This window comes from Misgurnus anguillicaudatus, chromosome 11 (genome assembly GCF_027580225.2).
Source record: "Misgurnus anguillicaudatus chromosome 11, ASM2758022v2, whole genome shotgun sequence".
Lineage (NCBI taxonomy): Eukaryota > Metazoa > Chordata > Actinopteri > Cypriniformes > Cobitidae > Misgurnus > Misgurnus anguillicaudatus.
The window spans coordinates 364,067-383,077 of NC_073347.2; the positions used below are offsets into that span (position 1 = coordinate 364,067).

Below are 19,011 nucleotides of genomic sequence, written 5' to 3' on the forward strand. Positions count from 1 at the left end.
TTTCCAATCCTAGTGTTAATCTATTAGTAATTTAAGCACCACATCTGAGAACCTGGGACAAAACCAGTCACGGTTTGTTATAGAAAAGAAGATACAAGGCTGCAGACACCAAGTAAAGTGGCCAAAGTCCAGCAGCAAGAATGAGTGGGCAACAGTCGATGCAGACCTAGGTGCGATCCTGGAAGGAATCCGAGGAACAGCGGAGAAGTAACTGCAGAGAATGAGTGATCTATTTCTATGGGGCAGAAAGATTCGGAACAAAAGAGCAAAGAAAGGAAACACCAACCTCTTTCAAGTCTAGAAGGCAACAGGAAATTGAGCACCTTTTCGAAGAGAGGAGGGATTTGAGGAAACGATGGAAGAAATCATCACTGGAAGAGAAAGAAGGTATTGACCTCCTGCAAGCAGAGCTAAAGGGGTGCCTGGGAAGACTGCAGAAATGTCGGCACTAGCTTGCCGGAGGAATCTGTGGAAATACGAAAGAGAGGTGGGATCCAATACCAGGCTGGGCATCCCTGGGCAGATGGCACCGCTCCTCCCGGGGTCCTGAAGCACCCAGCTCTCCTGGCATGCCACTCTACCTGGTATTTCCTCCTTTCCGGCTTTGTGGTCTGATGGTGACAAGTAGTTGTAGCTGGTGATGAACAGTGTGTTGAGGCTTAGAACATGGTTTGGGGTCAATGACAACAAACTCCTCCTTCTCCACTTCACATACCTTGTAGTTCTTTACAAATGTCCAGATGTCTTTGTGGAGGGATCCTGAGGAGAGTCTTTAGGCAACAGTTATGTTTCTCCTCAGTCCTTGAATGGAGGTGCTGTATCGTATCAACCCCGGAGAGTCAGCGACATTGGCTTAACTTAGCACCCTCTTTTATACTTTACATTATTAATACGCTAGTTTGTAAAGTTTATCCATAGCCACTGTATTTTGCTCCTTATGTTGTCTGTCGATTTTTCTGTGTATTCCCCTGCTTTTATTAATGTAAAGCTGCTTTGAAACAATTACCAATTGTGAAAAGCGCTATATAAATAAAATTGAATTGAAAAAAAGTCATCAAAGATTAAGCAGAGGTTTCTGGCAGTTTTGGAAGGAGTAATGGTTGTGTTGCCAAGTTGAATAGATAGAGCATGCTTTATGTTGGGTTTTGCAGCTCCGACTTCGCAAGGTTTAGCTGGAGGTGGTGTTTCTTTATCCAAGCCAAGATGTTGGCAAAGCAGGCTGTAATGCGTGCTGCTATGGTGGTATCATCTGGGTGAAATGAGAAGATTTGAGTGTCATCAGCATAGCAGTGGTAGGATAAGCCATGTGCCTGTATGATAGGTCCTAATGGTGTTGTGTAGATGGAAAGTAGTGTTTTAAAAATGTTTTAAAGATCAGATGGGGGACCCCATACATGGATTCACTATGGGTAATATACTTATGCCGCAATAGTGAGCCTGTGTGACCAAAAACCACATCACTGTGTGAAACTTGCATTACATGTGAACGGCCCCTATGCTAATAGGATTTTGTTTCTCTCTCCCCGTCTCATCCTCGATGCCTAGGACAATGAAACAAACAGACCCAGTTCCAGTAAATGTGAAGGTTGGAACATCCCTGATTTACTAGCCTACCTTCAACGTGATGCTCAGCTGATGCCTGACCAACGACCACTGGCAGAACCCGTTTAATATCCTTACTCGTTTACATATATGGGTGATTCTCACGAAACCATTGAAACACCACGGCACTAATGATTTTAGCTTTAAAATGTGTAATATAGTAACATTAAAAATCATCAGAATTAACAAAATACTGTGTTCTACCTTGCACAATGTGTGATTTCAACATAAGAATTTATAATTGGAAATTTTATCTCATTTTCTGCTGAAATTCTCATTACCGCAATGTGTCCGGCTGTGTTTGAACATGCGTTATGTTGTAATTTAATCAAATTAACACAAAAATATTAAGAAAAAAAAAATTGATGTTTTGCTAGACTACTTTAGATGACAGAAAAAATATTGACTGAATATTCATGTATAATAATAATGAAGAAAATTAGGAAAATTATGTGTCCATGCCTGATGTTCTCATCCTCCGCAACACTTTTTGAGAACAGTTTAAGAACACATATAGAATTTTAATAAAGTTTGATTTTGAGTGACCAAGCACATGGACCAGTTACTTCAAGATGGCTACCAGGTAAGATCATTTTTTTACAGTTAATTTGAAATATTGTCTTGTCAGAATGCTTACACGACATTTGGATTATCATTACCGCAACAGGTTCTTATTAAATGTTAATTTAATTAATAGAAGCATAATACTTTGATTTTAAATGCATGTGCAGAATCTCCAAATTATGTTCTTTCAGGTTTGTCATGTCATTTTAAAATACGTCAGTGTTGATGTTTTCTGACTGTTGCGGTAATGAGATTTTTTAGGACTAATTTTTTTTAATCATGTTACAAAAAGTGTTAAATGATAAGTAAAAGTTTTTAAATTAATGTTCCCATTTACTCCAGACTTTGTTTTTCAATGTCTGGTGGGGAAAAAAGTAAATTTAAGCAATTTCTACATTTTCATGCTTGACATTTTTAAAACCAAGTTTTCGTGAGAATCACCCATATACAGTGTATATATATATATATATATATATATATATATATACACACACACACATATATTTTCTTGTTTTGCAGGACGGTGTTCGAGAGTGTGACGTCATGATTGTGAGGACTTACACCTGTGTGGATGCTGGCGCCAGCGTATATAAGCAATTCTCCTTTGAGTGACGTCGCTCACTCCCCTCGCTTCCTGTGTCGTCTTAGTTCCTGTTTAGTTGTTTGCTTTAATCCCTGTTTTATTATTTACTTTAATAAATGTAATTCATGCTTTCATCCTTACCTCATGCGTTGTCTCCTTCTTTGTCACGGTTTGCGAGCCGACCGTGACAAATGGGGGCTCGTCCAACATTTTTTCGTATGATTTGAAAGCGTTTTTGGCATTCTTTTGTGAGGAAGTTCGGCGTGTCGATTACCCGGATGTGAAATCGAAAGAGCGATTGGTTGTATAACGCTATTTGTTGTGGTGCATCGTATTGAAGGAATGCGCGTTGAGGTTTGTTTGTTTGTTCAATGAGAAAGGATGTTGAATCGCGGTGTTTGTGGTCACGCTGTTGTTTCCACGCGGACTTTAGAAGGTAAGTGATTTTGCAGATTCTGTTGTGGGAGGAATTTTGATTACTGTTTATTGTTCCCTTGTTAGGTGTAGCTACTTATTCCCTTTTGGAACGAGTGGTGTTGTAATTTTTTTTAATTTTAGTTTGTTATTTTGTGGGGTGACCGTGAGTAGAGCAGTGTCTCGGGTGCATATCCGTGATGTGAGAAGGGCTGTTAGCATGCTGGTTCCTTTTCTTATGTCAGCGGGAGTTGGTGCTTAAATACCCCTCACCAAAAACCACACAAAGAGTTAGGGGTGCGTTATTTAGTTTTTTTCTGTAGTTAGGGAAAGGGAACTCTTTATTCCTCCTGCTGGGATTTGTAAACGCATATGTCTGTATGGTGTGTAACCCATGTGTAAACGGTAAGCGTGGCTAGCGTGGTAGAGGATTTTATTAGTTTTCCTTCTGAAACTTTACTTGATTCATGTACAAAGGATCAGTTGTTTAAAATTGCTGATCATTACAAAATTGAAATTGCAGATAAGCGAGTAAGTGATAGTACTGTGGGGAAACTATTAGAACAAAATTGATAGAGCAGTCTATTCTGTGTGAAATGGAAGCTTCTGCCAGTAACACTAAACCTGATGTTTCCTCTTTTACTTTTGAGCAACAAGGGCGCTTGTTGATGTTACAGCTGGAACAAGAGCGTGTAAAATTAGAAGTAGAACGAGAGAAAACGAGAAGTGAACAGACAAATATTGAACTCCAAAAATAGAGTTTGAATATAATTAGGGAGGGTGGTCTAAATACTGGCACAGGTGATGTTTTTTCCGGTGCTTTCCAGGTGTTTGACACTGCTGGAAATTTGCAATTGCTTCCTAAATTTAATGAACGAGACCCAGACACCTTTTTTACATTGTTTGAACGGATAGCAGATGCTAGAGGGTGGCCTAGTAAAGAACGTACATTACTTTTACAATGCATACTCACTGGCAGGGCTCAGGAAGCTTATGCAGCTCTTTCACAACTTGATTGTGAAGATTATGATACCGTTAAATCTGCTGTTCTAAAAGCATATGAGTTAGTACCAGAAGTGTACCGACAAAAATTTAGAACATTGGTTAAGGGTTTTAATCAGGCTCATGTTCAATTTGCTAGCTAAAAGCTTACTGTGGCATTTAATCGTTGGTGTATGGCGTCTGAAGTAACCACCCTTGAGGAATTGAGTAATTTAATTGTACTTGAACAGTTTAAAAACACTGTTCCTCCTCATATTGCTTTGTACATAAATGAGTAGAAAGCTGACACGGTGACCAAGGCTGCAGAGTTAGCTGACGATTATATATTAATGCATAAGGGTAGGTTTGAACTACAAAAAACGGATCAAAACTTTGGGGAGAAAGTAGATCGTACGCCCCGATATTCCTCTCTGATCTGTAATTATTGCCGTGGGAAAGGTCATTGGAAAGATGAGTGCCCTGTGTTGAAATCAAAGGGAAAAGGGGGCAAGACGCATGTAAAACCAGCTATCCTGGTAGCACCGGTGTTAAATCCTGTTAGGGTTTGTGAGAATTCTGCTACAACAAGGAAAGTAAATGATGGTGAGTTTTCACCGTTTATTAGTTATGGGCATGTGTCTTTTGTTGGGGAAGAGTGAAAAGTCCCTGTAACAATATTAAGAGACACGGGAGCATCTGAATCTTTTATCTTGCCAGATGTGTTGCCTTTTTTCCTGTTTGAGTAGCACTGCTACAAATGTGCTTATTAGAGGAATTGGATTGAATGTCTTGTCTGTTCCACTACATAAAATAATGTTGACTTCTGAAATTTTGAGTGGAGAAGTAGTGATCGGAGTGCGTTCATATTTGCCAGTAGATGGAGTACACATAATACTGGGAAATAATTTGGCAGGGGACAAAGTTTGGCCTGATGTGTTATCTCCTCCTGTAGTTTCATCTGTTCCCATTTCAGGTCCTGATGAGAGCGGCAGAAATTTTCCAGATGTGTTTACTGCATGTGCTGTGACTCGGTCAATGACCTCTGCACAACCAAATTTGTCTTCTGATTCTGTTGTGGTAAAACCAACATTTTCGTTGCCTGATGACTTTTCTGTTTCTATTCCAGAATTGGTACAGGAGCAGCAACTTGATGTTTCTCTTCAGAAACTTTTTAATGATGTGATGTCGTCTGATGACATTAGAAATGTTGCTCATGGTTACTTTTTACAGGATGGAATGTTGGTGAGGAAATGGGTTCCACATGGAAATGATTTTGCCGGAGATCCTATTATACAAATAGTTGTACCTGAAAAATATCGCTCTCTGGTGTTGGAAATTGCTCATGACAAACTTGCAGGTCATTTGGGGGTTAAAAAGACCTATGACAGAATCCTTCATCATTTTTTTCTGGCCAAAATTGAAGAAGAATGTGTCAAAGTATATCAAGACATGTCATACTTGTCAATTGACAGGCAAACCTAATCAAAAAGTAAAGCCTGCTCCATTGTTTCCCATTCCTGTGGTTAGTCAACCTTTTGAGCATTTAGTTGTTGATTGCGTCGGCCCATTGCCGAGGTCAAAATCAGGTAGTATATTTGACTGTTATGTGTGCATTGACTCGCTACCCCTTCTGCTTATCATCTTCGTACCATTACTGCTAAGTCTGTAGTAAAGGCCCTGACCCAGTTTATTTCTATTTTTGGCATTCCAAAGATTTTGCAAGGTGATCAAGGTTCTAACTTTACCTCTCACTTATTTTCTCAGGTTTTGAAGTTGCTGCACAACAAGGCTAGTGCTTATCACCCCCAAAGTCAAGGGGTGTTGGAACGTTTCCATCAGTCGTTGAAATCGTTGCTGCGTGCCTACTGTACAGAGATGAAGGGTGATTGGGAGGAGGGATTGCCTTGGTTGCTATTGTCTGCATGTTAGGTATGTCAAGAGAGCACAGGGTTTAATCCCATTGAGTTGGTGTTCGGTCATACCGTTCGTGGGCCATTAGCTGTGTTGGGTAATAGTTGGACTGAGGGCACACCACCTCAGAATTTGTTAACTTATGTTAATGGTTTTAAGCGTCGACTGTATGAGGCAGGTGAGATGGCCAAGAAACACTTAAAGTGTTCACAGACCCGCATGAAGTCTCTGTATGATAGACGTTCAGAGAAATGTCAGTTTATGCCAGGTGACCAAGTTTTGGCGTTATTACCTGTGGAGGGCTCCCTGTTTCAGGCTCAGTATTCTCGTCCATTTGTAGTGGTGAAACAGGTTTCTGATTTAAACTATCTGATTGCCACTCCGGATAGAAGGAAGTCAACACAGCTGTGCCACATTAATCTATTAAAACCATATTATTCCCGTTCTTGTCCAGATTACAATTTCAAGACTGAGGTAAAATCAGTCTTAGCAGCTGAAAATACTTCGCCTGTTCTTTTGGAGAACATCGATGAGGGGGTTTCTTTTCCAGATACAGTACTGCTGGGACGTCTTAAAAACTCAGAGACTCTTAAAAATTTGCATGTCATGTTGGCCCATTTGCCAGAATGTAAACATGCTGACATAGTTGCTCTGATTGATCGCCATGTCTCTTTGTTTGGGGATGTACCTTCACGTACGCACTGGTTGGAGCATGATATTGATCTTGGGAATGCTGAGCCCATTCGCCAACATTTTTATCGGTTGTCTCCAAATAAACTCGCACATCTTAAAAGTGAGGTTAAGTATATGCTGGATAATAACATTGCACAGCCATCTTTTTCTAGTTGGGCCTCTCCCTGCTTGCTTGTGAATAAACCTGATGGCACTTATCGGTTTTGCACTGATTACCGAATTACCGAAAAATAAACAGCGTGACCAAACCAGACTCTTTTCCGCTTCCTCGTATTGAGGACTGTGTTGATCAGATTGGGTCAGCCAAGTTCGTAAGTTCGATCTAATAAAGGGCTATTGGCAGGTACCTTTGTCCCAGAGAGCTCAAGAAATTTCTGCTTTTATTACATCTGATGGACTATATTCTTATAACGTAATGAGTTTCGGCCTTAGAAATGCGCCTGCGACCTTTCAACGTTTGATGAATAGGGTTATTTCTGGGTTGGAGAGAGTTGCAGTCTATCTGGATGATGTGGTGTTTTTCAGTGACACTTGGTGGGTATAGCAGATCTATTGTCACGTTTTGAAGAGGCTGGATTGACCGTTAATTTGGCTAAGTGTGAGTTTGCCAAAGCCACGGTGACTTACTTGGGCAAGGTTGCTGGACAGGGCTTTGTGCATCCAGTTCGTGCAAAGGTTGAGGCTATTGACGGGTTCCCTTCTCCTTTGATGCAGCCAAGTCATTACTTACCACCTCTCCTGTGTTAGCAGCTCCCCGTTTTGATTGCCCCTTTAGGTTGTGTGTGGATGCTAGCAACGTGGGTGCGGGAGCTGTCTTGTTGCAAGCTGACGAGTCCGGATTTCATCGTCCGGTCAGCTATTTCTCAAAGACCCATTGGTTGTTTATACCGATCACAACCCGCTTGTTTATTTGCATTCTTTGCGTTGCCCAAACCAGCGTTTGACTCGTTGGTGCCTTTTCCTCCAGTCCTATGCCCTTGAGATCAGACACATTAAGGGTGTTGATAATGTGGTGGCTGACACCCTTTCTAGGATTCCTTACTCCTCTTAACTGTCAACTTTCTGAATTTGCTTCACTCTTCTTAACTCTCTTAAATTGCTTCTACAGGGCCCGTAGTTGCTGGGAATAATGGAGTACTAATGAGTCATGGTGGTTCTACAGGAAGAGGTGTTTTAAATTTTGGATTGTGTGTCTTGTGTAGACACCCTTTTTTATGGAGGAGGGTGTTATGACCCCAGTGCGGGTCAAAGTTTGGTATGTTGTTTTGTCTTTTCTGGTTTTGCAGGACGGTGTTCGAGAGTGTGACGTCATGATTGTGAGGACTTACACCTGTGTGGATGCTGGCGCCAGCGTATATAAGCAGTTCTCCTTTGAGTGACGTCGCTCGCTCCCCTCGCTTCCTCTGTCGTCTTAGTTCCTGTTTAGTTGTTTTCAAACAGGTTACAAACACAGGGGCAAACAAAGCTGAGAAAGTTTTCCATGTGACAACACCACTTCCTGTCTAATGCTTCTTCTCTTACCCTTTTGAAGCTATCAGGCCACTCTGTACTCAGAGCGCCCCCCTGTGCCCGGGTTAAGCATAGACCAAAAAAAATATATATATTCTGGAACTTCAAAGTAACAGTATAACTGTTACACACCCGTCCCCTCAAAGAAAATATTTAAACAGTTCCATAGAACCTCTTCAATTTTTCAACATGGTAAGTATCCCTTTGATTTGAATTATCCAACATCAATACTCTGTAATTTACATTATTATACTTTTTTAAGATTTTTGCAGGACCTTGCCACTTTGGAGCTAGTTTGGCCATGAAGGAATTAGCAGCACTAGACAGAGGGTGAGTGAGAACCCAAACCAAATCTCCCTCTTCAAAAGACTCAGATCTTCTGCGTCTATTGTAGTATTTGGCTTGTCTTTCTTGAGCTTGGCTAGTCCTGTTTCTCACGTGTTCTAGAAGAGCTCTCTGCTTTTCCAGTGTGCTGTGGGCTACATGATCAGGATTGGGTGGCTTGTGGATTAGTCTCTCTAGTGGACCCTTCAACTTGCGTCCTAGTGCGATCTCGGCCGGAGTGAGATCAGTACTCTCTTGCCAGGCTGAGTTGATTGCATACCTGAATTCAGGAATCCACTTGTCCCATTCCCGGTGGTTGTCATGCACATAAGATGCAATCATTGTCTTTAAGGTTTTGTTAACCCTTTCAGTTAAATTGGTCTGAGGATGATAGGCTGTGGAAAGCTTTTGTACTACTCCCCATCTTTTGCAAGAGTCATTAAGTAACTGAGACGTAAACTGAGGTCCACGATCCGAAACTAAATATGCTGGAGCTCCCCACCGTGTGAACATTTCTTTAGTCAGAATGTTGGCTATGAGGTGTGTTTTTGCAGAACAGGTTTGTAAACATTGAATGACTATCGGGTGCGCGCAGCATGGGGTCAAACTGTTCATACCATCCAGGCTTTATAATTTAATCTAACAGGGTTTAAAAATGATGACTTACCTGAAATGAAGTGAACAATACAAACACAAGCCTCTTTGATATTTGCATTGTCCCAGTCTGCACGTTAATTGCTTGCAGCCGCAGATGTTGTATTTTTTTGTTTTTGAGATTCTGCATGAATCGCGAAAACTTAACGGAAGACCTGGTGCGATTTTTACAGCCCACGACGTAAGTAGGCATTTTTAACGATACCGAATAATACGTAACTCAATCTGCTGTAATGACTTTTCCGACCCCGACATACGCAGTGGGAACCGCCTGTGACGTGAACCGTGAAGGGGTCTATTTAACATTTTTATCAGACTCTTAATGGATTCTGCCTAAAACCTGGTATTTCTGAATGGCCTTGAGGGTGGGATTAAGCCGATTTGACGCACAAGTATTTGAGGAACATATAGTACATGTCGAGAGCATTCGGTTACAATCATTATCTAATTTTTGATGGAGGTGGTGTTTAGCAGTTTTTGCATTGGAATTCTTTAAACAGTAAATAACATCGGTCCAACTCATAAATGTAATGTAACTAAATAAGAGATCAAAAACAAATTCTTGTCATATATTGTATGCTTATTAATTATAAGTAGCCTATACTTGCATTTAGAAACAGAAACTATAAAAACTACTGTCTATCACATTTATAAAATCTGTTGTTTTAAGTAAAAAATATCGGACAACAAGAACAAATACAAGTGTGTGTCGCCGTTCTGACACCACTCAGACAGACATTTCACGTTGAAACATGAGATATTGCAATTTAGCAAGGTTTGAGTTAACTGAGTGAATAACGTACACAAAATCAGAGTGCACTGTAGGTAAATAAGAGTGAACAAATATAGGGAATTAAGTTGCTCCCTCAGCTTTCAGACACACAAGCCCATGGCAGCTGAGGAGCCACCAATGTGGCTAGTGAATAAAAATACTGAAAAACTATGAGCCAGGCAGCACTTTTTAAGTGTAAGTGAAACATGTACCGGTTTGACAATACCAGAGTAAATTGTGTTTGCTGTTGTTGTTTCTTTCATAGGATCACGTGAGTATGCATTATGCATACTGCACTTACATATACTACACCGTGTGCACAATTATAAGGCAAGTTGTATTTTTGCAAGGTAAACAGTACACCTCTCTGAACAGTGTCTGGGAAGCTGTGGTTGCGGCTGCACAAAATGTTGATTCTGACCAGATCAAGAAGCTGACTGACTCTGTGAATGGAAGACGTGTGACTGTTATCGAAAAGAATGGTGAAAGCCAAAACTTTACGTTTACTACTTAACAATTCATTACATTTATATAGCGCTTTTCTGCAGCACTCAAAGCACTTTATATATGAATGGAGGAATCTCCTCAACCACCACCAATGTGCAGAACTTAAATGTTTGAGGGTTTGTTAACATTTTGAATTGACCAAGAGCACTGTAGTTGTACAATAACAAAAGTAATCCTCATAAATATAACTTGCCTAATAATTGTGCACGCAGTGTATACTTACCTCTTTTAACACTCTACGTACAGCATGTACTTCATCTAATATACTCTATTCTGTCACAGTTTATGTGTGAATGGTAGGAGACCATTTATCCTGCCACCAGGGGGCATCATCTCCACTAAACGGACTATGGGCTCTCTCACACACTTCATTCACTTCCTGTTTTGTATTTAACCTTGCCATTTACTCATTCACATTGCTAAGTATTGCCAGCTAACCCCTGTCTTTACCAAGCGTTTCTATTTACCATAGTCATTGCCATTGTTTCATGTTTCTGTTCTTGTTATGACCTTTTTGCCTGTTCATTGGATTACTGATTTGGATTACCCTTGTGTCTTGTTTCCCTGGTTTTGCCAATAAACTTCTGCACTTGGATTCTACCACAGTCACAGGATGTTGGACTATTCACCTCAGACCACACAACTCTTCACTTTAATGTTTATTATCATTTCCTTTCATCCAGGGGTCTTCATACATATTTTATGTCAGGCATAAAATAGGAAAAAGTGATTCTGGTCTTTGCATTAGCAGTACTCACCCACGGCTAGTAAAGGCTGGTAATGGTTGATGTTCTTAGTAGTGAGTGGAGGGCACATGCGGAGGGAAAATGGAGGCAAGGGCAGGCCAGACAGTAGCCCTGTCAACAGGAACTTTAGGTGTACTTCTTGCTGACCTGCCAAGGGTCGTGGTGGGTCCACCCCATAAATCAAACTATGACCTGAAACAAAGACAGATCAAATTACAGATTGAACTCCATACTGAATGAAATACTACTGAAGCTCTGATAGCTTTCATAAGAGAGAAGGCACCTGCTGGGTGAATATTGGATTTTCATGTACTTTTAAAATGTAAGAGTTTTGTGTATCATGTAGGTGAAGCAAACTCTAAGCTAACATTTAGAACCCATAAATATACAGCCTACTGTATATGAGGTTAAACCACTGATCTATATAAATGACTGGATTGCGGATGACCTCGTGAAGCCACAATGCCGCCATATTGGTATGCCCAGACATTCTATTAAATTAATAGGACGTTATCAGATTTTAATGATAAAACACTATTTTACTAGTCTTCGTTTTTATATATGAAGTCTCCCTGCACATTATTACAAAGCAAACGTCATAAGCATGTACATAGTTATTTATTGAAAGTTGTACATGTTACTCTTAAACAACTAAATACTATACATTCATCTTCATTATTGTATCAGATATGCCGACAAAACGCAGCATATGTATTCCCTACTGAAAAATCCAGCAAAGACCACCATAAGCTGGTACCTGGTTTCAGCTGGTTTAAGGTGGCAGTAGCTGGTCCTCCCAGCCTGGCAAAGCTGGTCAAGCTGGTGGGTCAGCTGGTATTCCAGCTAGACCAGCTTAAAAAGTGACCAAAACAAAGCTAGACCAGTCTAAAAAGTTACCAAAACCTACACCAGAAATAATAGCTAAAACCAAGCTGGGAGACTGTCTAAAACCATCTCACCAGCTTATGCTGGTCTTAGATGGATTTTTCAGTATAGGGTTATTAATCACAAACATGCTCATTCTAAAATCTAAATAAATAATCATGCTTTAAGTAGCATATGTGCATGCAATAATTTGCTGATTTTGTAATAATGTTATACAGTACTGTTTTTGTTTGTACAGTAAAATGTGTTAACGATGTTATTGGCGTGTATTTTGAAACAGTTAAGACAACGTTTAAACTGTGGTTAAACTAACATTTGATTCAGCAATATAAAAACAACACCCAATTTCAATGCCACTGTGCTTTTAAAAAGTCATAGAATAAATGTTTTTTTTTTACTTTACAACTTAAACTTATTCAAATGAAATAACGCTGACCATGTAGCTTAATGTCAAAAAACTTTATTTACACCTGTGTCATTACAACAGAATGCAGCAGACACACTCACCTTAACATTTTCTATAAATCCATTATCCTGTCCAATTAAACCATAAACATTGCAAATAACATCTGAAGAAACAGTTAATTTACGTACACATATCGTGACTTCATCTCTTGCTGTTACTTTAAGCATTCTATGCGCAATCCAGTCATTTATATAGATCAGTGGGTTCAACCCTTCAAAGTAGCAAGTGGAGCATGGTAATTGGTCAGTGCTTCAACTTTAAATTTATGAATGAAAGTGTGAAATGTGTCACAAAACGATGTTGTTATTCTCATGCTATTTTAAGTGGGTATATGGAAATCCTTGACCTTTCTTAGTGCGTATACAGCATAGGGGAGAGCGGGGCACAACCTAACTCTTTTTGATTTTGGCTCTATTATTCAAAAAATATTTAGGTTAGATTAATAATTTTTTTACACAATCAACACACACATCTCTGCTACAAATGAAGACTTAAAGTTTGTGGGATCTACCGTTATCATACAATTACACCAAAGTGACAGGAGGGCAAACGTTACCCCATAGGGGCGGCAGTGGCCTAGTGGTTCATGTAGGTTGTCTACAAACCGGAAGGTTGGTGGTTCAATCCCCGGCTCCACCGGACCAAGTGTCGAGGTGTCCTTGAGCAAGACACCTAACCCCAGTTGCTCCCGATGAGCTGGCTGGCGCCTTGCATGGTTGACTCCGCCGTCGGTGTATGAATGTGGGAGTGAATGGGTGAATGTGAGGCTAATTGTAAAGCGCTTTGGATGGTTCATTGTAACAAATAGAGGGTTTGTTGTAGCACCTGCTAGAAAGTTTACTTTAAACACAAATAATTCAATCAAATTTTGTCTATATACTAAAGGTGAATATTGTTTATGTATCTGCCTATAATAGATAGATATCCACACATTCATCCATCCATGATCCTTCATCTAACCATTCTTGCATTAAGCATCAATGCATATAAAAAGATTTTTTTGAAAGGGCTTCACAATTAAGACAAAAAAATCATAATTGTGAGTTATTTTTCCTGATATTTTATTAACAGTTTCATTTTGATGAATACATTGTTTTCATTTCATTATCATTTTATACTTGAGGCTTAGTTGTAACATGTGTAAAAATGCTGGCACTGGCTGAAATGTTAAAGGGGACATTCCACAAGACTTTTTTAAGATGTAAAATAAATACTTGGTGTCCCCAGAGTAGGGGTGAGCGGAGCACAAACTATGTGGGGTTAATTGTAAAGTAGCTACTTTACATATTTATACAAGGCCAAGCAATCTGTGCTTTTGGTCTTTTTCTCTTACTGTCAGAAGATTTCCTGTGAATTTGTGAAAAGTTTTGATGTGTTTTGGTTAGGATATTGAACAAAGAGCATAAAAGAACATTTCCTCATCTTATGTTTTTTTTTTTTCAATTTCTGAGTTGGGTGTGTAAATCAACAAATCCCAACTTATATTATTTTAATCGCTGTTTTATAACCTAAAACATAACACCATTTTGAAACATGTCAACCACTCCTAGTAAATTATAGCTGGAATTGAAAACATTTTTACACAGTTGGGTTAGTTGTCACACAGTGTTACAACTAAGCCTCCAGTATACAATCATAATGAAATGAAAACAATGTAAATACTATTCATCAAAATGATAACTGTAAATACAATATCAGGAGAAATAACTCACAATTATCTTTTTCTGTCTTAATTTTGCAGCCCTTTCAAAAAAATCTATTTATATGCATTGATGCATAATACAAGGATGGTTAGATGAAGGATCATGGATGGATGAATGTGTGGATATCTATCTATTATAGGCAGATATATAAACAATATCCACCTTTAGTATATAGACAAAATTTTTATTGAATCATTTGTGTTTAAAGTAAACTTTCTAGTAGGTGTTACAACAAACCCTCTGTTTGTTACAATGAACCCCACCTATTGGGGAAGGTTGTAACGTTTGCACTCCTGTTACTTTCAGTGTAATTGTACAATAACGGTAGATCCCACAAATAAACTTTAAGTGTTCATTTGTAGCAGAAATGTGTGTGTTGATTGTGTAAAAAAAATTAATCTAACTTAAATATTTTTTGAATGATAGAGCCAAAGTCAAAACGCATTAGGTTGTGCCCCGCTCTCCCCTGTGAAGGTTTAGCTCAAAATACAGCGTCTGAAATTAAACTGAACAAGCGAGAGTCTCTCCCACTGTCTCTCCCACTAAATGGCCGTGTTGTGGTTGGACAGCCTGTAGTATATATGACGGTGCGGTATCATTATAATATGATCCCCTTACTCTGTCATGCAGGGAATAAAATGTGAATGAACTATTTTTTCACATGCTTGCAGAAAATGGTTTACCAAAACTAAGTTTCAGGGTTGCTATTTTCCATGTTTTCTGGGTTGGCTGAAGCACTGGGGACCCAATTATAGCACTTAAACATGGAAAAAACAGATTTTTATGGAATGTCCCCTTTAAAGTATTACAATTTTACAAGTACAACCTTATTGTAAAGTGTTACCATAAACATAATGTAAAACAGAAAGAGTAATACACGGAGAATGGTAAAATATTGAATTCCTATTAAAGGATGAGTAATGTCTGTGTTTTTCTGTGTAAAGATTGCCATCTCACCGATCATTGTGTTCAGCGAAAGATCTGGGATACATTTCTGGTTTTGATGTAAAGGTGCTCCACAGAAATTTACAGAAGAATACAATGGAGGAAACCCAGAACTGAGTGATAGAAAATACTTGATTAGATAAATACTGTCAAACTACTTTAATACATCCAAATATTTAACCTTTGTTTTACCTTTTAATAAAAAAAATGCTTTATTTAAAACAGTGGTTCACAAATCCAGTCCTGATGCACCACTGCTCTGCAGATTTTGTTTGCCTACCTTATTTAACACACCTGATTAAAATCATCAGCTCATTAGTAAAGATCTCCATTAACTAAACGGAGTCTGTAAGATATGTGAGATACAGTATACAAAATGTGCAAAGAAGTGGTACTCCAGGACTGGATCTGAGAACCAATGATTTAAAACATGCTCATATGTAAATAATTGACCTATGGCTAAGCCCCGAGCCAGTCACAGTGCGCATATCAACCCAATACACTCGGACATTCTTTCCCTCCACGTCCATTGAAATCCATTGCAGTTAGTCAGTTTAATTCGTTTTTATATGTTTTTTCTTGTCATTTTAAGTTTAACCCCCTGGGGTCCAAAAACGCGGCGCCGTGTTTTGACATGTTTTCTCCTTTTCATAGCAGAATCAACTTAAAATACTCCATTATTAATAATCATACACTTCTGTGTTTGACATCATTTGAAACTGTGAAGGGTCTTCTTTAATTTGTGTACATTAACAATAACAACAGATCTTTGTGTTTTTGTCAAATAAAGAAGAAAAACAGGGTGTGCATTCAGACATTTCTGTCTCTGCCAGCTGTCTCTGAAAACACGTTACAAAAATCAATTGAAACTCCACGAATACTCGTCAAACAAACATGATACAAATATCAAAAGAAAGCCTGAAATGTCTACTTTTGAACAAACTAATTATAATTGAAAACATCCATTGAATTAAAGAGAGTACTGTTTATTCTGGCTGACTTCATTATCTTTAATGCGGTCACACCCAGAGGCGGTACTCGCTGTTGACATGGTAATGGAGAGACGAACAGTTCAAACAATAACAAACAAAGTGTAAAGTTTTATAAGATTTAAAGACTTTACTGCATGTTTGGATGATAAACTTTATACACACACGTGAGAAAGATCTTCATTTAAGTCTGGACATTGAGGAAGAGAAGCTTTTATCTTTAACGTTAATGTTACCGAAGAAGAACAATGGAAGACGCACTGGAGGAGGATATATTCCAGAAAGTAAGTAATTTATCCTCATTTATATTTGCTATCATGTAATATGCTTATGGCTTGTGCAGTTCAGCCTACACAAGCAACCTCAGCAGACTGCATGGTTCGGATTAAAAAGCTTTCGCATTGTTTACAAACGAGAACGCGTGAATTCATGTAATGGCGGATAGCAGTTACATGCCGTACAGTGTTAAACACAGTTATTTTACTTTCGTATCCTTTATGGCAACTTTCAGTAAGGCTGCACTGCAGGATATTTTAAGTGTGTGCTGAAATATGATTCCATATATTGTTTACATGCAACACAGTTCCATACATTGCGCTTTACACGGGAGACCGTTTTTTTATGAGCGCTGCATTGTTTACGCAGAGACGCGAGTACTCGAGCACATGGTCGCCAAATTTGATGTGTTTTTAAAATTCATACACACTTACAGAAACGCATTAAAAACAGAAGCTAGACTATCAGAAAACAGCTTTTTATCAAACTAATCACTGCAAATGTTTATCTGAGATGTTCTAAGTTTAGTTTATGTACATGATAGTTTATCTGAATGTATTGCTATCAGTGATATTTACCCATCAGTTATGTATGTAAGCTTATGTGGTATTTCTGTGGACAATTTATGCTAACAGCTGTTTATAACTCTCTTACAGGTCTGCATCCCTCTCATCAGTACAAAACTATGAAGTGGAAAAACATATTCACATTTTTTGGGCATAAAGTTATATGGTAACATGAGCCACATGAGCAGCTCTGTTGTGGATCAGTTTCTTAGTTTCTACAAGTTAAGTTTTTGAATAGGGTTTGTTTCCAAATAAACTGAAAATGTCCTACTGACCTTCATTTCTATTTTGATTATATTGTTAACTTCTTAATAAACCACAAACAAACATGTATATATTTATTTTGTCCTCACATTCTTTACTGTAGTTCCCTCTCAGATTCCTGCCTAAAGGCTCATTATGCAGCTCATTATGCGAGCCTTTGTTTCCTTAGCTGTCAATCAATCCTTCTCGCATACGGCCCCTCTAAACAAAAAGTGTCTTACAATTTCTAAATCAATAAATTGTTTTATGTGACTGAGTAAACAGAATAATTTTCACATCATTTTAAAGGAAAAATGGTCGGACCCCAGAGGGTTAAAATGGTCAAACAGTGTGCATGGGGGGTACATGCAACTCCGACACTAGGTATCCCGAAAGGCTGGGCGACGGTGTGAATTTTTAACCCTTTCCCAAGCCACATCTCTACCGAGATAAGTGTCTGCTTAATCCAGATTAAGTTATGCGGTAGACCACAACGCCAATACAATGAAACATGGATAAATTAAACAAGGATGTCTACATCTGTTCTAAAGTAAGTCAACAGCGTATTTTAATGTTATCTTTAACATCTCTCACGTAACGTTAGCCTAACATTAGAAAACGTCAATGTTAGCTTCTACCTGCGTTGTACATCATGTCACTTAGCTTCATTAATGCATCTGTAAATAACCGAGATAACAAATGTTATTTGTAATAGCAATGTTGGGCTGAATGATTAATGTAAATACTGTAGCACCAAACTAACGGAGAGGTAACTTACTCATGGTAAAGATTGTAAAAATGCTTGTCCTGGAAATGAATGCTGAAACTTTGCATCAAACTTCTCAACAATAAAATTATTAATATAACCCTCCAATGCATAGTTAAGGTCCGTTTGGTAACTTCGAGATGATATCTATGGGCCATTCTACCGAATTTGTGCAAATTGCTGTCCCGGAACCAAAAAACTAATTTAAAAAGCATTAATGTAGGAAAATGTTTGATAATAGAAAATATAAGCAAATAGCAATCAAAACCCAAAGTAATATTTGAGGTAGCGGCAGGCTTTATATATAAAATATCATTATTTATATGGTGCTTTCAATTGAGAGGTGGTTGTCCCAAAGCCCAAGGTAGGAAAAAAATATGAATTTATTTTTTTTATCATTGTTTTAAGAATCATTTTGAATACTTTTGTTAATTAAAAACCAAAAATATATTTATTGGATATTTTTAGTAAAAAATCATGTAAATTAATGTAAAAAAAAAACTGTCCCGCATTTTCACATCACTACCGAAACATTGCATAGTTTGGTCAATAATATAATAATGCTTTAAGCCACTCCCCTCCATTTTGAAACAGAAACTTTGTCTGTGCCTCCCTCCCTTGTGGTGACATGGTGATTAGATCAGTCCCATGGTTTTGAAGTAAATGTGATCAAAATTTTGATTTTCATTTATGAATGTCACTACCGATCACACATTTTCAATGATTACGTTTTTTGATTTTTTTCTACTGGTCATTTAGGTTTTACTCATGTTTCAATGTCGAAAACTGTGCTAGCTAACAACGTACTAATTATAATTTTAGCAGTAGGATCAAAGTTAGCTTAAATCGTCAATACCAAAACAGTCACAACCGAAACATTTGTTGACGTTTCGGTTGTGACGTGATTGTTTC

General features: G+C 38.4%; 1 protein-coding gene across 3 annotated transcripts in view; it reads right to left on the reverse strand.

Moving 5' to 3' along the window:
• Positions 1-19,011, reverse strand: part of wdr11 (WD repeat domain 11) — a 344,263-nt gene that overhangs the window by 261,658 nt on the left and 63,594 nt on the right. For all 3 annotated transcript variants that reach the window (XR_012371953.1, XM_073872785.1, XM_073872784.1), the window contains exons 9-10: positions 15,272-15,372; positions 11,273-11,452 (exon numbers count right to left, since the gene is read on the reverse strand). Coding sequence is in view for 2 of the 3 variants with exons in the window: in XM_073872785.1 (XP_073728886.1) it covers positions 11,273-11,452; positions 15,272-15,372 (281 nt within the window). In the remaining variant the exon portion in view is untranslated. The remainder of the gene's footprint in view (positions 1-11,272; positions 11,453-15,271; positions 15,373-19,011) is intronic.